At 42.9% G+C, this 21,423-nt stretch overlaps 1 protein-coding gene across 12 annotated transcripts in view; it reads left to right on the plus strand.

Moving 5' to 3' along the window:
• Positions 1 to 21,423, plus strand: part of kif1b (kinesin family member 1B) — a 60,460-nt gene that overhangs the window by 28,999 nt on the left and 10,038 nt on the right. For 6 of the 12 annotated variants that reach the window (XM_080497245.1, XM_080497251.1, XM_080497254.1 and 3 more), the window contains 19 exons: positions 515 to 590; positions 2,205 to 2,284; positions 2,674 to 2,780; positions 3,089 to 3,172; positions 3,400 to 3,580; positions 3,692 to 3,764; positions 11,350 to 11,455; positions 11,561 to 11,578; positions 12,247 to 12,395; positions 14,314 to 14,492; positions 14,824 to 14,961; positions 15,765 to 16,016; positions 17,674 to 17,792; positions 18,101 to 18,186; positions 18,443 to 18,572; positions 18,906 to 19,059; positions 20,177 to 20,267; positions 20,475 to 20,593; positions 20,732 to 20,787. In XM_080497245.1, coding sequence (XP_080353371.1) covers positions 515 to 590; positions 2,205 to 2,284; positions 2,674 to 2,780; positions 3,089 to 3,172; positions 3,400 to 3,580; positions 3,692 to 3,764; positions 11,350 to 11,455; positions 11,561 to 11,578; positions 12,247 to 12,395; positions 14,314 to 14,492; positions 14,824 to 14,961; positions 15,765 to 16,016; positions 17,674 to 17,792; positions 18,101 to 18,186; positions 18,443 to 18,572; positions 18,906 to 19,059; positions 20,177 to 20,267; positions 20,475 to 20,593; positions 20,732 to 20,787 — 2,198 coding nt within the window. Of the gene's footprint in view, positions 1 to 514; positions 591 to 2,204; positions 2,285 to 2,673; positions 2,781 to 3,088; positions 3,173 to 3,399; positions 3,581 to 3,691; positions 3,765 to 5,821; positions 9,490 to 11,349; positions 11,456 to 11,560; positions 11,579 to 12,246; positions 12,396 to 14,313; positions 14,493 to 14,823; positions 14,962 to 15,764; positions 16,017 to 17,673; positions 17,793 to 18,100; positions 18,187 to 18,442; positions 18,573 to 18,905; positions 19,060 to 20,176; positions 20,268 to 20,474; positions 20,594 to 20,731; positions 20,788 to 21,423 lie in introns of those variants that run through there. The other 6 variants (XM_080497250.1, XM_080497255.1, XM_080497256.1 and 3 more) reach the window with 4 other exon arrangements.

Genomic DNA, 21,423 nt, shown 5'->3' on the forward strand with positions numbered 1-21,423 from the left:
CCATTTCAAAACAAGCTAACATTTGGTTTCCACCACAACACATCTTAAGAGCTCCTTATTACTATACCTCCACCGCCGCACAACCTCTCGCCGCTCCATCTCTCTTTTTTTTTTTCATTCCTTTTTGATGTCTGACTCACTTTCTTCACCTCTCTGTCTCATTTCTTCTGCACCAATTCTGTCCTTTTCACTTCCCTTCTTTGTCGTCACACTCTGCTGCACAAACATGCCCTTCCTCCCCTCTTCACCCACTCATCTGTGACAACAGACATCAGCCACGTCTGTCCACTGAGTCTCTCTGGTGCCAATCTGCTTGTCACTTCACAAATTGGATATTCTACTCTTGCACACCATCAACGCTCATCCTCCTCCGCTTAGCTGGGAACAGATCTGTGATTCAAATAAACAAATTATTGTGGCAATAAATTGTCTCCGCGGCATGTAAAATGTTTGTGTTGATGAATGTATTCGATATAAATTGCTTTTCCTGATGTCATGATTTCCCTTCTATCAGGGAGGCTCTGCTTGCAGAGATGGGCGTGGCAATCCGTGAAGACGGAGGCACTCTGGGTGTGTTCTCTCCTAAAAAGGTAAGTCCGACGTGACGGAGTACAGTTGGTATTCCGCGCTCTGTTTAGTTGTAGGTTGCATCTCATCTTAACCATTTAACGGGACCGTTCCGTCTTTGTTCTAATAAACGCGCACCGAAGTGTAATTGAACTATCGCTGAAAGGTAGCAAACTCGACTCTAATAGACGACGCTTCCAGTTGAAAATCAGGTGGCTTCCTCTGTTTTAAGCCAGTTTACCTTCTCACGTGCCGTTTAACTTTCTGGGTCAGGATTTGCCGCGAGGCTTTACATCCCATCCCATTCCAGTCCCACCGCGCCCTATACATTCATACCTTCAGTCACATTAGTCAGACTACCACAATAATTTGGTTTCTTTTAAGGGCCGTGTGAACGTTAAGGGCCGTGTGAACGAGACACAAGCACGGATACCGATAGCAAAGCGCTGTGTCAGATTTCCCCCTTTGGTGACAGCGCCTCACACCCTTCCTTTGTCACTTCCTCGCTTCAACTTTCCATGTAATCTTTTTTTTTTTTTTTTCTCCACGGGGGAACCTCCCTGTTCTGACACCGCTTTGCCTTTGTTCACGCCATCATTCTGTTTATCTTCCCACTCTTCTGTCATTTTGTTTCTTTCACGTTGTTCAGCTTAGCCACGACCGGCCATTTGAAGAGCACTTTGATTCTTTTTCTTCCAACAAGGTTTGTTTGTATTTGTATAAGCAGACAAGGCCCCTCTCCTGTAGTTGAAGAATCCCTCAAACCGACAGCTTCATCAAGTTTAGCAGTGATTTATTGTCAACAATATGTACATTTCTGTTCCATGGCTATATTCTGAATTCCCTTTTTGTCTGTTTGCTGCTTTTAACTAGTCCTTGCTATCTGTGTTCAACTGACACTCTTAACTGATGTGATCAGCTTCGCGATGCTGGAGTCGTGTTCAAATTACACAGCTGACTTTGTATTGAGATTTAAAACCTTTCCTTTCGCTGCGTAGATGTCTTTTGTGCTCTCTACCAGGCTTCTTAAATTACTCCCCCGAACCTCTGCAGCAATCGGAAGCAGCAACATCAGCGCATACCAGCATGTCTATTGGTTTTTGCCAGTAAAGTCACAACTGAGACGGAGAGAAGAGTTTGTTAGCTTTTAATCACTGACAAGGGCTGCTGTTCAGTACCAGCTGTCACTACATTAGTGTTTGGTTTCAGGAAATCTCGCCGTCTGAAACCGATCCTCTTTAAAGTACATTTTAAACCTTCCAACTTGTCTTCTCTCCTCCTTTTGTTCACATCTGTTCGTCCCTCATTTGAATAAATTTTTTTTCTTTCTTTCTCCCCTTCGCTGGGCAACGCTCCATGGGTTAGCATTTCATTGAGAAGCCTTGCGATCTCTATACAGACTTTAATGGGGTGTTTTCCCCAAAAAAGGTTGGTGATTTGGAGGCGTAGCTGCTAGGTTGGCTTGTCGTAGCTCTGTGACGTATCAGACTTGGTGTAGGACTGTGTGAACGTGATTATTTATGCATCACATTTACAGAAAAACGTCAGCGTGGAAAAAAAAAAAGTATGAAAATGATGTCCGCTCGAAAAAAAAGTGCAAACCTCGTTGTAAACTGTTACCATTTGTTCCTGTGCAGACCCCTCACTTGGTCAACCTGAATGAAGACCCTCTCATGTCAGAGTGTCTGCTCTACTACATCAAAGACGGGATTACAAGGTAACCACTACCTGAATGATGACTCACTGAAATGCTGCAGAGGAAGAGGTGGTAAAAAAAAAAAAAAATACTGCATTGCAACCAAATGTTAAGCAAGAGACACTTTCAGAGTCAAGGAGTGTAAATACTCTTTAGTGATCACAACATGGTGACCATCTAAAGTTACCATCCTGATGTCTTTGTCCTTCTGGTCCTCTTGACTTCTCCTGTGGAGTATTATGTTACATTTTTCACCCAAAGGGGACGGGATCACTGCTCAGAGTTTGTCGCTCTACTTTGTGAGGGAAATATGGGCCTCGTTTAACTTCTTCCGCACTCGTCTTTTCACTGAAATGGCCGACTGTACGTTGGGAGAGGCTCTCAAAATGGCTCTCTGTGATTTGTTCCAGGGTGGGTCAGGCGGACGCTGAGAGAAGACAGGACATTGTTTTAAGTGGTGCTCATATCAAGGAAGAGCACTGCATCTTCCGCAGTGAAAGGAATGCCAACGGAGACGGTGAGACAAAACATCACGTGCTTCCTTGCTTGTGTTGACTTATAGTGTCCTGCTGTGGAGAATGTCTGGATAAATTTGAATGGCGAGATGCATATTTTAATCTTATTTATACTCAGATGCCTTTTAAGCTTCAAATGCAAGAGCATATTTAATGGATGAAATTGACGCATACATATGAACTCAAATTGACTCCCAGGTGGAAACACTAAAACCTGAATGTCCACAAGGGCAACAGACATTTGTCAATAGGATTTATTTAAATGTACATAATGACTGACTGCTGGTTGTGTTTTTGTTTTTGGATGAAGTTATTGTGATGCTGGTGCCATGCGAGGGATCAGAAACCTATGTCAACGGCAAGCGTGTTGACGACTCAATCCAACTTCGTTCAGGTACGTCACTTGATTTATCGGCAACGTTGTCAATAAGCTTTGAATAATCTATATGACTGCATACTTTGAAATGATATGTTGATTTTTTTTTTTTTTTTTTAATGTTCTGAGAATAGATAATTGAACTTTCTGTGTAATTTAGCATGAGCGGGAGCCGTTGGAGTTCACAGTTCTCTGGACTTTGCTGATTTCTCATTTTGCGCCCATATTGCACTCCCTCCTGTCAGGCAACCGCATCATCATGGGAAAGAACCATGTGTTCCGGTTTAACCACCCGGAGCAGGCCAGGGCTGAAAGGGAAAAGACGCCGTCTGCCGAGACCCCCGTGGAGCCGGTGGATTGGACGTTTGCTCAGCGAGAGCTCCTGGAGAAACAGGGCATCGACATGAAGCAGGAAATGGAGAAAAGGTGACGTGGCGCATCCCGTCTCATTCACGCTATTGACGCTCGGCCAGGTTGCGCGGCTTGAGGTACGGATCGCTCGTTGTGTTTACAAATGTGTCTTGCTCACTTGCGCAGGCTCACCGAGATGGAAATTTTGTACAAGAAGGAGAAGGAGGAAGCGGATCAGCTCCTGGAGCAGCAGCGACTGGTGAGTTGAACTCCGCTTGGATTATTTTTTTCTGAGCCCACTTTGTGAATGTAAATATTTCAGACTGTTTTTTTTGAGAAGTCTTGTAGTTTTGTAAGTGCAGAGTGGGTGCTATTAGGTGTTGAGTTATAGTTTCATTTTTCCTTCTTTATATTGTAATTTAAAGCAGATTCTTGAGTTTTGTGTGTGTGATTTTGAGGGAAATGTAAGTGGATTTCAAAGTTAAAGCATGGTTTTCAGTGGCCAGTTACAATTGGAAAGCTTGTGTTTTGGATGCTCGTTGCACAGTTTAAATCTGACATGTACTAATTCTCACTCAGAGCTCTGACACTTTTAAGATTTGTGTGTTTGTGTGTGTGTGTGAGACTTTTTCTCCTGGCGCATGTCTGCTCTTTTTGCATGGTTGTTTTTTTTTCCTGGTTTGAGACAGATGAGCTTTTACTTGCCTCCTTTCCGAGTTTCACCGACTTTTCCTGTGGCTACATGATTGAGCCAGAATTAGAACATATAGCTTTTCCCCTTTCTAGTTTCCCCCCCCCCCCTTTCCTCGTGTCTTCAATAGTCGATGTGAATCTTGCAAAACAGCAACTCGCAGACAAACTTGATTGGACTGAAAGATGGAAATTGTTTACAAAGTAAACTGAATTGAGCCGGTATTGAAAAGAATATCTTCACTCTCTCAAAGTGATGCTGCGTTTGCATGGTTCATGTTAATAGCATGTTTTCTTTACTCATTCGGGTTGGGTTTTGGATTCCGTTGCGGTGTTTTTTGCTGTTGAGCTGGTCAACTCTGAAGTGGCTCTTGATTTGCTTGGATTAGATTTCTTCTCTAGTTTCTTGCTCTGTTTTCTTGAGTTTCATCTCTTCAATGCAGTTGCTGACTTGTACAATGCATTGTGATAACAAAAAACAAAAAACAAAAATACAAAATCTCAAAGTTCACATTCTGACTTGTTGGTTCCATGACTCTTTGCAACATCACCTGAGCATTCCTGGCACCTGTGGCACACCGAGCATTACCTTGTCATCTGTGATCATCACGTGAACCACATTACCTCGCTCAACCATTAACCACTAACCACCAACAACCACGATAACCCATAGGGCTCCAGACTCCCAGAAACATATTGGATCCAGCCGTAGATCGATCACACACACAACACCGAATATCCGTACCTCCTGGTTGTGATCTGTAATGTACGTTGTCTACAAAAAATGAGAAACTGCATTTTATTTTTTTTTCCCTTCGACTAACAACTTTCTTGTATTGGATTAACCGACCCTCACTTCTGCCTTCTCTCTCTACTGGCTTTCAACTGCAACAGTACTGTCCTCTTAACTCACCGCTTAATACTAAAGCCACTCAAACCTTCTGGACTAAAGGGGGAAAGCTCCAAAACTCGCCTTACATGCATGCCGTTGTCGCATGTTTGGGATCCAGCTCTCAAATCACCAAATTTCCAATGCAGAAGAGGAAAAATAACCAATCCTAGAAAAAAACAAAAGGGCCCCAATCAGCAACTATCATCTATTGATATTTCTTTTCTAATCATGATAGACATGCTTTATCTTTACTTTTAATAACAATATGCAACATTGGGAACAGTATTGCTAAACATGTTAGTTCTACTTCTCTGTCTGAGAAACTGTAGGTTTACATTTGTTGCACCATTAACACTAGAAAAAAAAAAGTCAATGAAAGCCACTCTTTCTTGATTTATTTGGTTCTCTATCTTGGTTTTGTCAGTACTTCTGTAAATACTGCATGTTGCCATACATCTTGTATAATGATGTGATGATGTATGTGAACTATTTGGATATTTTCATGGTGCAGTTATCTTTTATTTAACGGTGTAAATCTAGAGATTCTGAACTCAGATTTCTATTTAACTCTACTTGTGGTTGAAGTTCCCGTGTTGCATATTTACATCTTTTATTCATTCCTTTTTTTTTTTTTAAGTCATTCTTATCTTTTTATCATCTTCCACCTGTTTTCCCATTGTAATTTCTCCTTTTTTGGGAACCGTTTGGTTTGTGTCCTGTGTTGTTTTCTCAAGGATGGAGACTCTGATAGTGGGGATGACTCAGATAAGAGGTCTTGTGAAGAGAGCTGGAGACTGATCACTTCCCTGAGGGAAAAGCTACCTCCCAGCAAGCTGCAAACCATAGTGAGAAAGTGTGGATTACCCAGCAGTGGGAAGAGACGCGAGCCAGTTAAGATGTACCAGATCCCTCAGCGCCGCCGCATCACCAAGGACTCCAAGTGGGTGACCATCTCTGACCTGAAGATCCAGGCCGTGAAGGAAATCTGCTACGAAGTGGCGCTCAACGACTTCCGCCACACGCGGCAGGAAATCGAGGCTTTGGCTATCGTGAAGATGAAGGAGCTGTGTGCCAGCTACAGCAAGAAGGACCCCAATGAGCGGGACTCGTGGAGGGCCGTGGCCCGTGACGTCTGGGACACCGTGGGAGTCGGTGACGAGCGCATCGAAGACGTTATTGCCAACGGGACTCGGCCGGGCGGGGCCGTCATGGACGAGCTGAAGGTGCACATCGATAAGCTGGAAGACATCCTCCACGAGGTGAAGAAACAGAACAACATGAAGGACGAGGAGATCCGCGCTCTCAGGAACAAGATGGTCAAGATGGAGAAGGTCCTTCCGCTCATCACCCCAGAGGGTCAAGAAAAGCCTCCCAGCGACGGTGCCCCAACTTGCGAGGTCAGAACCCCGAGCTCCCATGAAGGAAAGCCTCCTGTGCCCGAGAGGCCTGATGTAGAGGATGTGGATTCGCAAATGGGCCAGAGTGCAGGAGACGACTCCATCTTGAAGCGAGCCCAGATGCGCTGGATGCGTCAAGAGCAGCTCCGCCTCAAGAGCCTCCAGCAGCAGGAGATCTCCAAGCAGCTGCGCAGGCACACCGGGCCACATCGCTTTATCCCCCCCGAAGACCGCAAGCTACGCTTCCCCTTTAAAAGTAACCCCAAGCACCGCAACTCGTGGAGCCCCGGCACTCATATCATCATCACCGATGAGCAGGTCGTAGAGCTAAAAGTGCCCAAAGAAGCTGTGGAGGAAGAAGAGGGAGAGAGCCCGGCAGGAGAAGAACTCCCGGCTGCAGACAAGATGGCCGCTTCAGTTATCCAAATCAGCCCTCCGCTACCGAGTCCCGTGGTTCAGCGGAGAAGCAAGGACTTTGAGCAGGGTCAGAGCCAGGGCCACAGACACAACTACAGGAACAACCCACACCAGCAGCCCCACGAGCGAGGCCGCAGCAACTCTTTTAATCACCGCCAGCGGCCCTCCGGCTCCATGGAGTCGCTGCAGCAGTCTGAGAACCGGAGGCACACACAGGCTTTCTACCAGCCTCGCCACCCGCCGAGCCAGCCGGCACACCCCCAGTCTCACCACCACTACTATCAGCAGCAGCAGCAGCAGCAGCATTGCCACTACAATGGCATGATGTATGCAGACAACGGCTTCGGGGGTTACCAGCAGTACCATCACTCCGACCATCCCAATCATCAAATGAACTTCCAGGCGCCCCCGCGAATGCGCAGGCAACTGTCTGCTCCCAATCTAAAAGCCAGCAGAGAGACGACGGTCTAACTCGGGAGTGGGGAACTCGTGTCATACAGTTTTAACGAGGCAAATGCATTACAGATCACAACTCAGACTTTGCACTTGATCATTGTGTTACTGGTTGATCCAAGTATTTTATGTATCGTATATAGAGAAAGACATTTGATCATATATCATACTACATGCCATTTTTATGAGTTTTTGTTGCATTGTGTACTGCCATCATGCACACTGGGAGAGCTGTCAGAAGGATTTGAAGCCAAGAGATGATGAAAGGAGGCTTTTTTTTTTTTTCAGAAGACTCCCCTCGCCTGCTCTGTTCATTTTTCCATGTGTGACAATTCATGAATCATGCTTTGATTTGCCAAAATCATTTTCATGTTTGTTTTTTTTTTTTTTTTTTTTTTTGCCCTTTTAGTATTGATTACTGATTAATCTTTTCTAGCCACTTGTGTATTTTTTTGAAGTGTGTCCTATTCATCAAGACTGTTATTTTAGTGCAAAACAGAAAACTGTATTTATTTATCTGCACCCTCAATCCGAGCAATATAAGTGAGAGAAATTACTATTACTTTTTTTGTTGTTGTAACCTCACCAAAAGTTGAATTAATCATGGTTGCCCTGCATCTGCTTTCAAAACTGCAGCGTTTGAATGAGATTTACTTGATGTACTCATCAGATCGGCGTCTTCTCACATTCAAATGCCTTTTTAATGCACTCATCATGTTAATCCTACTATGCATTTATCATTCACCATTTTCTTTTTTCCTTCTTTTGATTCAGTGCGTATGTGCAGGTTTTTCAACAAAAGTCAATTTCTTAACCCCCCCCCCCTAACAAATACTAACATTTTTAATAACATGGAGAAAAAGTATTTAAAGTGTAACTTTAACTTGCGTAATCCTGGGCTCACTGCCAACCACTTGTATTACAAAATTTGCACTTTCTAAATTCATAAATGAACTGTGTAATCAGTTGACAAAAAAAAAAAAATACTAATTCCAATGTTAACCAAGTAACTTAAAATCATATGTATTGTATAAACCCTGTCACAAAAAAACGTTTTCAATGAAATCTAAGAAACGCTCGGTTGAAATACTTGAAGATGAAGCTCGCTGGGAAGAACATTTCATAAGTTACCTCTTGTCCTCCTGTTTAAACCACGCGTCATGTTTCATTTGGCCTTAAAAGTCACGTTTCAGGTTTGTGGTTCACTGAATAAGCACAGAGTTTGCCGCGTCTCCATTGGATGCCCCCCAACAGAGTGTTGCCATGGTTCCCAAAGACTCAGCCTGAAAAAATGTTGGGGAGAAGCACAAAGACTTGAAAATGTTTGCATAATGTTTATTGAGGAGAAATGTCCATATCAAATGAGAGTTTGAGCACTGCCTTGTTCTGAGCTGCCTCGGTATTCATGCAATCAGGATAGATGAATCCGAGTGTTTGGTATGGAATCTGCTGCCCATGTCGATGTTTGTGCCTCGGCTTTCGCTGGCACTCCGCTGTGTCAGTAACACGTCTGCTTGTCTTTTACCTTCCTGCATATGCAGCTTTAAAAAAAAAACAAAAAAACACATTAATATAACTTAACATCAGATAGCCTTGAAATTGTTTTTCTCAAACATTTTATGGGAGACTATCAACCCGTTAAACACGGGCTTTGAATGATCAAACTGTTGTCTGTTTTATACTTTGACGTATTGACATGGGATATATTCTGCCTTACTATGCTGTAACAAAAAAAAAAACCAAAACATATGCAGCCGCCGTTTGCCTCTTGTCTGTGACGATCTTTGCATGCAGTAGCTTCCGTGTCTTCAGCCCTAATAAACGCTACATTTTGAAGAATCTTATTTAACGTATGTGCTGGTGCTCATGCAAGTAGCAAAGCTGGAGAGTAAACCGCATCCGATTAACTGTACCGAGTACTGTTTTAAAAACACACATATATCCTCAAACTAGCTCTGTGTTCAGAGAGTCTCCTGTTGTGACGACATCAAGTGCCTCAATGTGGATGTGTACCGATGGAAGAGTTGTTCACAAGTTTCAAAACAAAAAAGGATCTACTGCATCTATCTGTTGCTGGAGGTTTATTTTTAATTATGAATGGAATAAAATGATGTGCTCCAAATGCAGCTATTATATTATCTGTGTTGTTTTTGTTTTGTTTTCTGACAGTTATTGACGTAATTAGAAGTAGGCATATACATTTAAACATCACACAGCAGTAACTATTTACTATTAAATATAAGTAGACAGTAGATTTGTATTTTAACCAGGGATTCCCTTTTTAAGGTTGCAGAGTTTCTTTTTTTGGGGGGATTCTAAACCTCTGAGAGTCTTTACAGATGGAATGAACCTCAAATTTGGTTTCACAAAGAAATTGGCAATCAATGAAGCATACATACTTTATTACTGTACTTTAATAGATTTTTCAGGTATCTGTATTTGAAATGATATTTATCCAACAACTCTTTACTCCGTGCCTTTGACAAAGTGGTTTGTTAGTTGGTTTAACCTCAATGAGGACAATTCATAGTTTAATAGAAATGAAAAAAGCAGCTGATGTTGGGAGCTCCAGAACATCAGTAATGATTGACCTGAGAATTAGTGGAAGAAATTGAGTTCTTCGGTAACGGTACTGTGCTGTGGAGTTGCTGTACTGCATTAAACACCGTTTTCTTATTGAGAAACCCATTTTAGTTTTTCTGACTCAACTCTACATGTTGAATCTTTAGGTGGTGCATTTATTCTGAATATAGTGTATAATAATAATAATAATAGCTGTGCATTTGTGTCTATGCCTGTTCCCACCAGACAAAGATTCCCAAGTACTTTTTCCCAACTATTTAGACCTATAGTTTCTTTAGCTTTACTTCAGTTATAGATCTGTAGTTTTACTTTTACTGAAGTCTTTTTTTTTTATAGAGTATCTGCAGTCGTACTTGAGAGAACGTTTTGCCAACATGTATAAATTACTGTCATGCACATAGTCTGTTTACAACTGTCAAGATGATTTCAAGCTTTTATCTACACTCGTGATCATCATTGAACTTGGTCACATTGTTGTAAAACACACTTTAAAAAAGACCCACACACGATTTACAGAAATACCACATCAGTAAATGTAGGTACGGTTAAACCGGCTTGTAGGATTTGGTTTATTGTCTTATCCCACCCGTTGGACTCGAGCAGGGAGAGGTCAGTGACGAATAAAAAGGCTGAATTGTTTTCCCAGAAGACTGAACAAAGAGGATGAGGTCATCGGGACCATAGCCTGTCCTGCTCTGATGGCCAGGATGATGATGATGATGATGATGATGATGATGATGATGATGATGGCGCCCCTTATTGGATTACAGTTGACTCGGCACTGCTCCTCCTCCACTTCAGCAGTTTCTGAACAAGACGTTTCATTGTCTCGTGAACATTTTTAGAGCAAGTTGGCTGTTCCAACAAGTAGAAGTTTGTCATCCCCTACGTTTGTTCGAAAGTTCAAAAGTTGTCTGTTTCGGTAGGTCCTATGCTGTTTTAGGTTTGGAGATTGTCTGATATTTTATCTCCTTTCCAGCTTGAACTCCTCCTTTATGCATTGCATACAGAATATAAAAAAAAACAAAACAACAACATCCTAGCATGTATTAATGCATGTTTGAAGATGAACATTTATCTATACATCTCACCGTGTATATTTACAATCCCACTTTGGTGTCGCGTCCTTTTTTGGGACTCTTGTAGTTCGTTTGGACAGATTTTTTTTTTGGGGGGGGCACAACACATCTTTGGGTATCACCCCAAGTATCTGTCATTTGTGTTTGCGAGTCAATTGCTGTTAATCAAAGGTCTTAAGTCCCGGACTTCTCCCATAATGAAAGGGTTAAGAGCCACAGTAAGTATCTGAGGCTGTGAAGTAAAGTCTCTAAATGCTTGCTGAGCCCACCTGTTGTTGCAGCTGATGGACGGCTCTCCATGTTCTTCTCCCTCTTCTTTGTGTGGCCGTTCAGGTTTACGAAAGTAAGCTGCAAGAACTTCAGAAACAGGTGGAAACGCGCTCTCTCGTCGCCGAGACGCCGGATGAGGAAGAGCTGGAGGAGGAGGAAGAAGAGGAAGGTGTGTAGAGTTTCAGCTCTGGGGGACGCACCTTTTATAAATATACTGTATAAATACACAGGTATTTATCAATGAACTGTGTTTTCTTCTACATTTTGTGTCCAGAGCCTAAACTACTTGGATGTGCGTATTGTATATTTTTATACACGTTACGTCACCATCATTCGGACTAAAATGTGAAAAAAAAAATAATCCCTTACTAATTAAAACTAGTCCATAGTTATGTCCACTAATAATAATGAATACAGCATTTACTAATGTCACAGTGTGTATCGTTTTACCCAAAATGTTATTGTGTTGTTGCCCATTATCTGTTGGCAAACATCTTCTCGGGAGCACTTCATGTGCTGCAGCACACACGTGTGGTTCTGCACAGTGCAAAATAAAACATCCACCCTCCACCACAGTGGAACAATCCTCATGATCAATTGATATCTAATGATGACTTTTAATTAATTCTCATCCGTCGTGGTCTCATCAGTGTTTAGCCAAAACAAACTTATTTACCTGGACGCACGAATGTCGTCGCTCAGATTAAAGGCAGAAACACTGCCTCTGACAGACTGTGACGGTTTTAAGTGGCTAAAAACCTCCAGGATTTTACATGCATAATACACACTGTGTGTGTGTGTGTGTGTGTGTGTGTGTGTGTGTGTGTGTGTGTGTGTGTGTGTGTGTGTGTGTGTGTGTGTGTGTGTGTGTGTGTGTGTGTGTGTGTGTGTGTGTGTGTGTGTGTGTGTGTGTGTGTGTGTGTTTTGTGTTGCGCTAACTCTGCCTTTGTCGCCACGCAGTGCCGTGGACCCAGCATGAGTTTGAGCTGGCTCAGTGGGCCTTCAGGAAGTGGCGGTATCACCAGTTCACCTCCCTCCGAGATCAGCTGTGGGGGAACGCCGTCTACCTGAAGGAGGCCAACGCCATAAGTGTGGAGCTGAAGAAGAAAGTGAGTCTCCTGAGCTTTTTCTGTTTCAGCCATTGGTGTGTGAATGGGTGACTGGTTAACGTTGTAAAATGTTGGGGCCTGCTGAAGCAGTGGAAAAGTGTTATAAAAGTGATATCAGTTTCAAAAAAATTTTCATCCATTACATTTTTTCCAGCTTTCAGTTTAAACAAACAAAACAAATAATAGAAAAATCGCACCAGATATCGACCAGCTGAAAAATATGTTAAATAAACATGCAAACTGAACTGAATCAAACCAACTGAACAGGGCGATCAGAGCTTTCACCTGAAATCCTGCTGCCCTATTCTTATTTTGGAGTGCAGTGATAGCTCGTGTTGTGTAATCTTTTTGCTTTATTTATATGTACATACAGTGGGTTTCCACAACCTTTCCAAAATAATTGTACAAAATGTTGTTTAATTTAAATAATACATCACATAGTGGCCATCTGCCTGAATGTCGGTTTTCACTTTTACAAATATAGAGAAAAACAAATGACATGTTGAATATTTTGAATTAAACACGGTGTAATGTGAATCGTCAATAGGGTGTTTCTCAGGCAATTCATTTAATTAAATTAACTGGGACTAATGTGGAAGGCTGAGACGCAAATTTACTTCAGTTCTGCTCAATATAAATGTCTTTTAATGAAATTAGTTTGTTCCCATGTTTTTTCTATCCCTGCTCTGTATCAGTATTCCTTAATTTAATGTTCCTAACATTGCAATGTGTCCTCCACCATCCAAGCGCACAGCTTTACCTTTGACCTCGGTAATTAAATACTTGGTTTTCCACATCTCAACGAAATCTAATTCTCCACTGATATTTTTGTTATTGGTTAAGATCCTGCAGTTTTGCAGCGTAAACGTCGTTCCTTTAAAAATGAAGCTCGGCTAATTTTCATTTTATTTCAAGGAGAACCAAATGGCTGCATGCGTTTTGCAGGCTGTACAACGCTTTATCCTTTTTCGACTCCCGCAGCTTTCAATATCCTTAAAATACAAAAGGCAGCATTACACCGCATCCATAATGAGGCCGTGTCGCGGTACATCCCGTTCATTTTTGTTCAAGGTAGAGATCATATGATCCTTTATTGGGTTTTAGATTCTCTCCATTCTCTTCGGGACACACAGTGTTACTGGCAGCCACACAGACATGAATCACCCTCACACAGCAGTGATTCTTCACGGTGATACAAAAATTTCGCCATGCTATATTTTGCTCATCACATTCTCAAACGCAAAACCCCCATGAGGCCCGAGGGCGGTCTCATGTGGGTCCAGGTGTCACGAGGGAGCGCTGTCTGCTGATGCTTTCAGGCCGTCGTGTACAACAACAAGAAAAAACTCTCCATGACTTATTAAATGTGATCATGTATATTTGTCTTATTACCCTCTGAGTATCTATATGATGGTGGGAAGATAAAGTAACTCGCACAGTTTGTTTAATACTCAGATGAACCTGCTGAAGTACAAGAGACACAATTCTAAATGCACAGGTCAGTCTTGTAAAGTATCCGGGGGCAGAGTTGATCCGTATCGGCATGAAGAAACTGAATTTGTTGCTCATCAAAAGCCGGTCCGCTCAGTTATTTATTAATTTTTTTCCCCTTCATGAGACCGGTGTGATTTATAATCTTGTCCACTTCTACGTGAGATATGATCGATTCTGCAGATAAATCAACTATCACATGAGATGGTCGCACCGTTTTTATCTTTCGGTGTCTGTTATTTATATCTACTCTCGCTTAAATGCTTTAGCATTTTTTTTTCCCGCCAGAGGATTCTGAGAAGAGAAGGGACCTCAGTATAGAGAGTGATTTGTTAGATTTTCTTAACTTTAAATCTATCACCCTTTGGCATGTTGTCATTATGTTTGTGGATCGTGTTCGTCCCTTGATTTGTCCTTGGTCCTTCAGGTCCAGTTCCAGTTTGTGCTGCTGACGGACACGTTGTACTCTCCGCTGCCCCCCGAGCTGCTGCCGTCAGAGCCGGAGAAAGATCGCGAGCCGCGGCCGTTCCCCCGCACCGTGGTGGCTGTCGAGGTTCAAGACCTGAAGAACGGAGCCACGCACTACTGGTCCCTTGAAAAGCTCAAGTAATGCCCCCCACCTCCTGTTATTTACGCGAAGTATGTTTTCAAGGGGAGCATTGAACCATTTCCATGGTTCGATTCTGGCTCAACTTTCTGAGCAGTTTTAAATGTGCTCTCGAGGCATGCATGTGTTTTCTATTGGTTCTCCTCCGTCGTGTACACAGAGTACCGTCTCTTCAGACATTCCTTCCTTTAATAACAAAAAAAAAAAAGAATGAACACAAACCCTGATGATTCAAACATCCGACATTATTTCTTCCTCCCAGCCTTCAAACGGCTGCATATTCTCATCTTCCGTCCGCTAATGTCAAGCGTGCTCTGTCATCATTTGCAGGCAGCGCTTGGACCAGATGAGAGAGATGTACGACCGCGCCGGAGAAATGGCGTCGTCGCACCAGGAGGACGGCGAAGGCACGCTGACGGGAAACGACCCCTTCTACGACCGCTTCCACTGGTTCAAACTCGTTGGGAGGTGCGTTCTCCTTACTCGCATTCTGCACATCACAAGGCCTTTTGTTTGAATATTCTTTGTTTTGCTGTTTTGCTGCTTCTCTGAACATATTTGATTTTAATTTTCTACTTGCATCAGAGTCACGTGTATCAATGATGTCACTTGTTTGGATGTCACACTTTATCATTTCTGTTTGTTCTTGTTTTGTTGCTCATGTGAACCTCCCAGTGTGTTCATTTTCATTGTGAAGTGTGATTTTATTTGATGCATTTTCTTCCAGTATTGCATCTCCCATTGTATTCATGTTTTATATTTGAATTTACATTTGTTTAGTTTTTTTTTTTTTTTTTATCATTATGTTCTTTTTTATTTATCCTTTGTATCATTTGACTGTGTGTGTCTTCATTCTCATGTTGATATTTCATCATTTGTATTTTTTCTGAGAAACATGATGGGGTTGAATTGTAAGGAAAGGCGTGGCATTTATCCCCTTTTACTCGGTACACGATTTATGTTAATCCTTTCGTTGCATTTCATTTTGGTTTAAAATGGTCATGTGTCTGTAAACTGCTGTGACACCTCTTTGCTTTAATACCTGCTCTCTGTGGTATTAAACCCACTGCTGCGTTCGCAATAGCTTTCAATGAATGCAGTGTTGCTAAGTACGGCTAAAAAAAATATTAATTTTGCAATATATAATATATTATGAGATGTACTACCAAATGTCATATTAAGCTGCTGTGGTGTGTTTTGACGTTCCCGTTGCTCCATTGTTGCCCATCCTCGCTTCCTCGCCGCTTCCCCCAAACCACCCGCCCTCACAGCTCCCCCATCTTCCACGGCTGCGTCAACGAGCACCTGGCCGACCGCACGCCCTCGCCCACTTTCTCCACCACCGACTCCGAGATCACCGAGCTGGCCGACGAGCGCCAGAGCGAGATGTCCGACCTGATCGACGACGAAGCGTTCGTGGACGACACCAGCTCGGACGCCGGCACCGAGGAGGGCTCGGATATCTTCAGCGACGGCCAGGACCCCTTCTACGACCGTTCCCCCTGGTTCATCCTGGTGGGAAGGTTGGTGACTGACGCCCGCTTTTCATTGAGGACAGACGTCTGGGTTGGGGGATGTGGGGGGGGTGTAAAATGAGTAATAAAAAGGAATGAGTGGAGGTAAGAACAAACCCTTAAAGTGCAAAAACACAGAGGCCTATGAAGGCTGCTTGACAGGTTTACTGATTAAATCTATGTTCAGCGAGGATGTCTGAATAAATTTGATGTTCCTCCTAATGAGAGATGGAAAAACTAAATAGGCCATCGTATCATTTCAACAGCTGGCATGTCGGGGGGGGGGGGGGGGGGGGGGGGGCTTAGAAACACGATTAAAACTCATATCATATCTCCTATAAATGATCGGCAGAGCCCTCTCTTCTGATAGACTCGTATCGTGTGTTTATAGCAGTCGGAGATAAATTGGGACTCTTTTTTTTGTAATTTAAGATGATTAGTCATACTTCTGCGCTCACAGGCCAGCTTATCATGAGATGGTTTTCAATTTAGGTTCACCCCTAAATTGAAAAGCCGCCATCTTTTTCAGTCCACCTCTTCCCGGCATGTCGTCTCATCCCCCAGCGGCATCGCAGCGCTCACCGTTAACTGCTGTCTGTGTGTGAAATACTCGTACCCACTGTGTCAAAGCTGATAAGCTGTGTGTTGCTCATTTTCATTAGTTTTTTTTTTTTTTTTAAACATTGGTTGATTTTTTTTGTTTTGTTTTGTTTTGTTTTCATTTGTATTTGAACCATTTTTATTTGCTTTAACCTTGTTTGTTTTAACAATATTCCTGGTATCCATACTTGTGTATATTAACTCACTAGTGGTTGACAGTCATGTTATTTCTGATCACTTGGGTTTGTTTTCATTCATGTTGAAATAATGTGCTGCTGTAGCATCTGAAATCATCAGTGCCGAAAACGTATTCCCACAAATGAAGCGGTGTGCCGATCCAAGTGTGAGGCGACTTATCGGCGCAAGATTTAAGCCGGACGCACTCTGCAACAGCTCGGCTCCCTGCGTCACTGTGACTTCAGCAACCGTGCAGATTGATATCGCTGCTTCATCTCGGCCTTGAGCTTCCTCGCTCTGGGATGGAAGAAAAAGGGGGGGTGGGAAGAGGTGATGGGAGAAGCAGCAGGTCACCAGGGGCGGGCAGCAAAACAAATCAAATCCCACAAAACAAAATGTCAGAGGGTGTATGAGAGAGAATCTAACACTGCCATAATGCAGCACAATGAAGGCACTCTTTCACCGCCTTTGCTGCTGCATCCCGGCCGATCTGTCATCACCCTGTCACGATGTTTAAAAATAAGGCAGATGGTTCGAGCTGCTGCTGATTTCAATGCCCTGAAGCATGTTTGATGTTATGTTCATGTTTTTTTCCCCCTCACTGGTCTTTTGCTTGTCCCCTCATGTAGTTGTCACTAATATTCTAATGATGTTTACTGTAGTCGGTGCTGAACACTTTTAAATTGCTTGAAAGTGGATAAGGTAGAAGCATCATAAACACGAGTGCATTAATACTCTACTTACACTGGGTCTCTAATAAACAAAAGACAAATGACAATCACGTGACTAAAACACATGCCATCAAGTATTGGTCTTTTTTAAAATCGTTGAAAATATTGTTTCACACGCAATCACAATGCCCCCCCCCCATTTTCATTTTTATTCTCAGAGCTTTCGTGTACCTGAGCAACCTGCTGTATCCTGTGCCACTGGTTCACCGTGTTGCTATAGTAACAGAGAAGGGTGACGTGCGTGGTTTCCTGCGCGTGGGGGTCCAGGCGATAGCTGGTGAGTAATTAATGAGACTCTTTAATGAGGAGGAGTAGTAGAGCAGATAGAAGACATGCTATATACTCTGTATTTAGGCCCTATGGTGTACTGTACTCTCCATGTAACATGGCTTGCATATAAACAGAAAAAAGTTTAGTCTTTAAAGACGTTTGACAGCATATTTAAGGGTCCTTCAAGTCACAGATGTGTTGGCAGAGAAGAAAATTCTTTTAGATTCTGTCTTCCTTTTTCAATGTGCTCCGGCAGGTTTAGTCAGCCGTGACGGTGAAAGATCCTGATAAAAAAGGATGTTTTTGTCTTTGTAGCTGACGAGGAGGCGCCTGACTACGGGTCAGGAGTGAGACAGTCGGGAACCGCCAAGATTTCCTTTGACGACGAGTACTTCAAAAAGGTAAGCCCCTCATCAAACGGAGGGAATTTCAATGTTTGTGTGGGTGTGTGAGACAATGGGCAGGCAATATTCTACATCAAATGTGAGGAAGAAGTCAGATTTCTTTTTCTCTCTTTTTTTTTTTTTTTTCTACTTTTTGAAGAGAGAAGGAATAGCAAATATTGTCAAGCTATTTTGCGCCGTAAATGGAAACTATTTTGTCACCCTTTTCCAACTATATGCTAATGCCTGCCTCTGTTTCCTCCCCTATAATCAGAATGACCTTCCCTCCACGGTTATGACCCGCTCCGGCTTGTCCCTGGAGGAGCTTCGCATTGTGGAGGGCCAGGGTCAGAGTTCGGAGGTCATCACACCCTCTGAGGAGCTCAACAGAATCAATGACATGGGTACGGCTGCCAGACCTTCACCTCACCACTCGTAAATTTTGTGTACCTCTCTGGCCCAGTGGGAAACACATTTGGCAGATGGGCCTGTTGAATGTAAAAGAGGACTTAACAGGTTTTGTTATGGAAATGAGGCTTAGTGCCGTTTTTTTTTTTTCCCCTCTCGCTTTGTGAAGGAATGTGTACAAAGAAGCTGTTTGTAAGAAAAGCTTGAAAATGTGCACAAACAAGTCCCCGCTCAGAATTTACATGCACAACACAAAGCGCAAGTACAGGCACTGATGAGGGTCATTCCTGATAAATCTTCACTCAAGTCCCTCTTGTCTCCTGGTCCAGATCTCAAACTCGGTAACGTGGCAGACACCAAGCTGAGTCACGGTGAGGACCTGGCCGGCCAGCTGGAGGTGGGCAGCGTCTTTACCTTCCGTGTGACCGTACTGCAGGCCAGTGGCATCCCGCCGGAGTATGCTGACATCTTCTGCCAATTTAAGTGAGTCCATAATTCCGAAAAAGCGCCGTGTGAAATCTCAGTCACAAACCTCGGCCGCTGCTGCTTCGACAGTTTGTGCTGTTATTAACAAAAACATATTGATGGTGCCCTCCAACAAATGTATGGCAGTCACAAAATAAACATATGTGAATAGATAAATATGACTGTGACATCGCTGGAACAGGTCCAAAGCTTCAAAATGAATCACAAAGAAAGGAAAACGCAAGATATAATGCAGACAAGTAAAGTGAATATATGCAAACGTAAACATACCAACATCTTTACATACATATACGCTGACACAAAAGTGGACAAACCTAAAAAAATAATACAATGGAGTAGTGAACTTTTCCCATCATTCTTTCCATTAAGTCAAAACTATGATTTATATTTGTGACACATAAATTGAAAAAGATGATCTCTACTTCATTATTTTTGGTTGTAAGCCATGAGAATCTAAGATCCAAATGTGAGATTATTTCAGAAGATCCAATTAATTTCTATACGTTTTACTGAATCCCACAATTCTCACCATCTAAAAGTTTGAATGCTTGAATCATTTCAGTTCAGAAATTATTTTACAATGATATTCTTAATTATTTTGAGATGTGCTTCTGACACACTGTGAGGGAAAATATGCAACATTTTACTAACCATCATTGTACAAAACTGGTGCGGCCTCAATATGTTGCACATTTGTTGTTTTTGTTTTATTTGTAAATCCATTTGTTCTTTCATTTCCAACACATAAGTGAGTTTCCACCTGACTACGATCTTCCTCTATTATAGCCATCTGTTGTGGCTTAGTTCTTCTGTCTCTGGGCAGGTCTTTGTAATGGATTTCTTAGTAGAAGGAAGAGGAATCATTCATCTGCATCAACCTCTCCAATTGTCTCATTAAAATGAGTCATGAAGGACTGCAGAGAACAGAATGTATTCATATCCGGAGAGTCCTCAGTTTGTTGCAGTTCCAGACAAAATACTAAGTTTGGATTTTTATACTCACACTGGCGACAGCAAAACTACTCATCTCGGGTCAATAAGCTGAAGGACACTGAGCAATAATCTTGATAATTAGTTTAGAATTGGATGAGACTCACTCTGTTTCTTCCTTTAGTTTCCTGCACCGTCATGACGAGGCCTTTTCCACCGAGCCCCTGAAGAACACCGGCAAAGGGTCTCCTCTCGGCTTTTACCACGTCCAGAACGTGAGTGCACACACAACCGGCCCTTTAATTACCGGGTTGCTGGATTTGTTATAATTTTTTAATTAATTAAGGACTAGTTCATAGACACAAAGTTTATTTGATATTTTTGGGAATATCTTCAACAGTACAGGAGTAAGTTATGTACTCGTGTCAAAGCTTCGGCAGCATTTTGTTCACTTAATCCTTATTTTATTATCGTTGGAGCAGATTTCGGTGGAGGTCACAGAGTCTTTTATTGAGTACATCAAGAGCAAGCCCATTGTGTTTGAAGTGTTCGGCCACTACCAGCAGCACCCGCTGCATCTCCACGGCCAGGACCTGATCAGGTTGGTCGCTTTTAAAAACCTCCGCAACTTGAGGGATTCAGACACATTGTGAGAATGAATGTATGTTTGTGTAGCAGATTTGACTTTTAACTGGTTTATCTGCAGGTCATGTTGTCTAATATCTGCCCATTTCTTTAGTCCTCCAACGACATCGAGGAAATACTACCCCATTCCGATGCCCCTGTCCAAACCAGGTGAGGATTTCAATGTCACTGCGTCACTTCCTGTCGCAGCAGTATGTTCTGCTACTCGCCTTCATTCCAGCATAATTCCTATCTCATTCTGATTACATAAGCATGCCTCATGTGTTCACTATTCTTTCATTTTTATTTCTTTTGCTTCCTTTGGATATTTCTTTTCCTCTTATTTAATCATCTTCCCACAATGTGTAAATCCTCTTAACCAATTCTGCCCTCGCTCTACCACTCCCTCTCCTCTCACATGTCCCCTCGCTCGCAAATTCCACACACACCTACACAACATACCAGACCATACCCGTAAGATAGAGCTGATCCGCTACCTCGTGAGCGGCTATGTGCACGGCAAGATGCTGGACACGCTGTCTGAGCACGCCAACGCCCTGGCCTCCTCCGCCGTGGCCAGCCTGGAGGACGAGGCCGAACAGCTCTCTCACTTCCCCTTCCTCTCTGTGCTCAATGACCCCGTTTTCGTTGTGCCCAGGCACCACGGTCAGTACAGCGGACAAGCGTAGTGGCTCAGCAGCCAGGCATTAGACGCACCTGTGTTGTGGCGATTAGACTTAGAAGCTGTGCTTTTGCTCCCGTGCTGCTCTGTGTGACTGCCGGCACAATGAACCTCTGCAGTGGTTC

The sequence above is a fragment of the Blennius ocellaris genome (assembly GCF_963422515.1).
Source record: "Blennius ocellaris genome assembly, chromosome: 5".
Lineage (NCBI taxonomy): Eukaryota > Metazoa > Chordata > Actinopteri > Blenniiformes > Blenniidae > Blennius > Blennius ocellaris.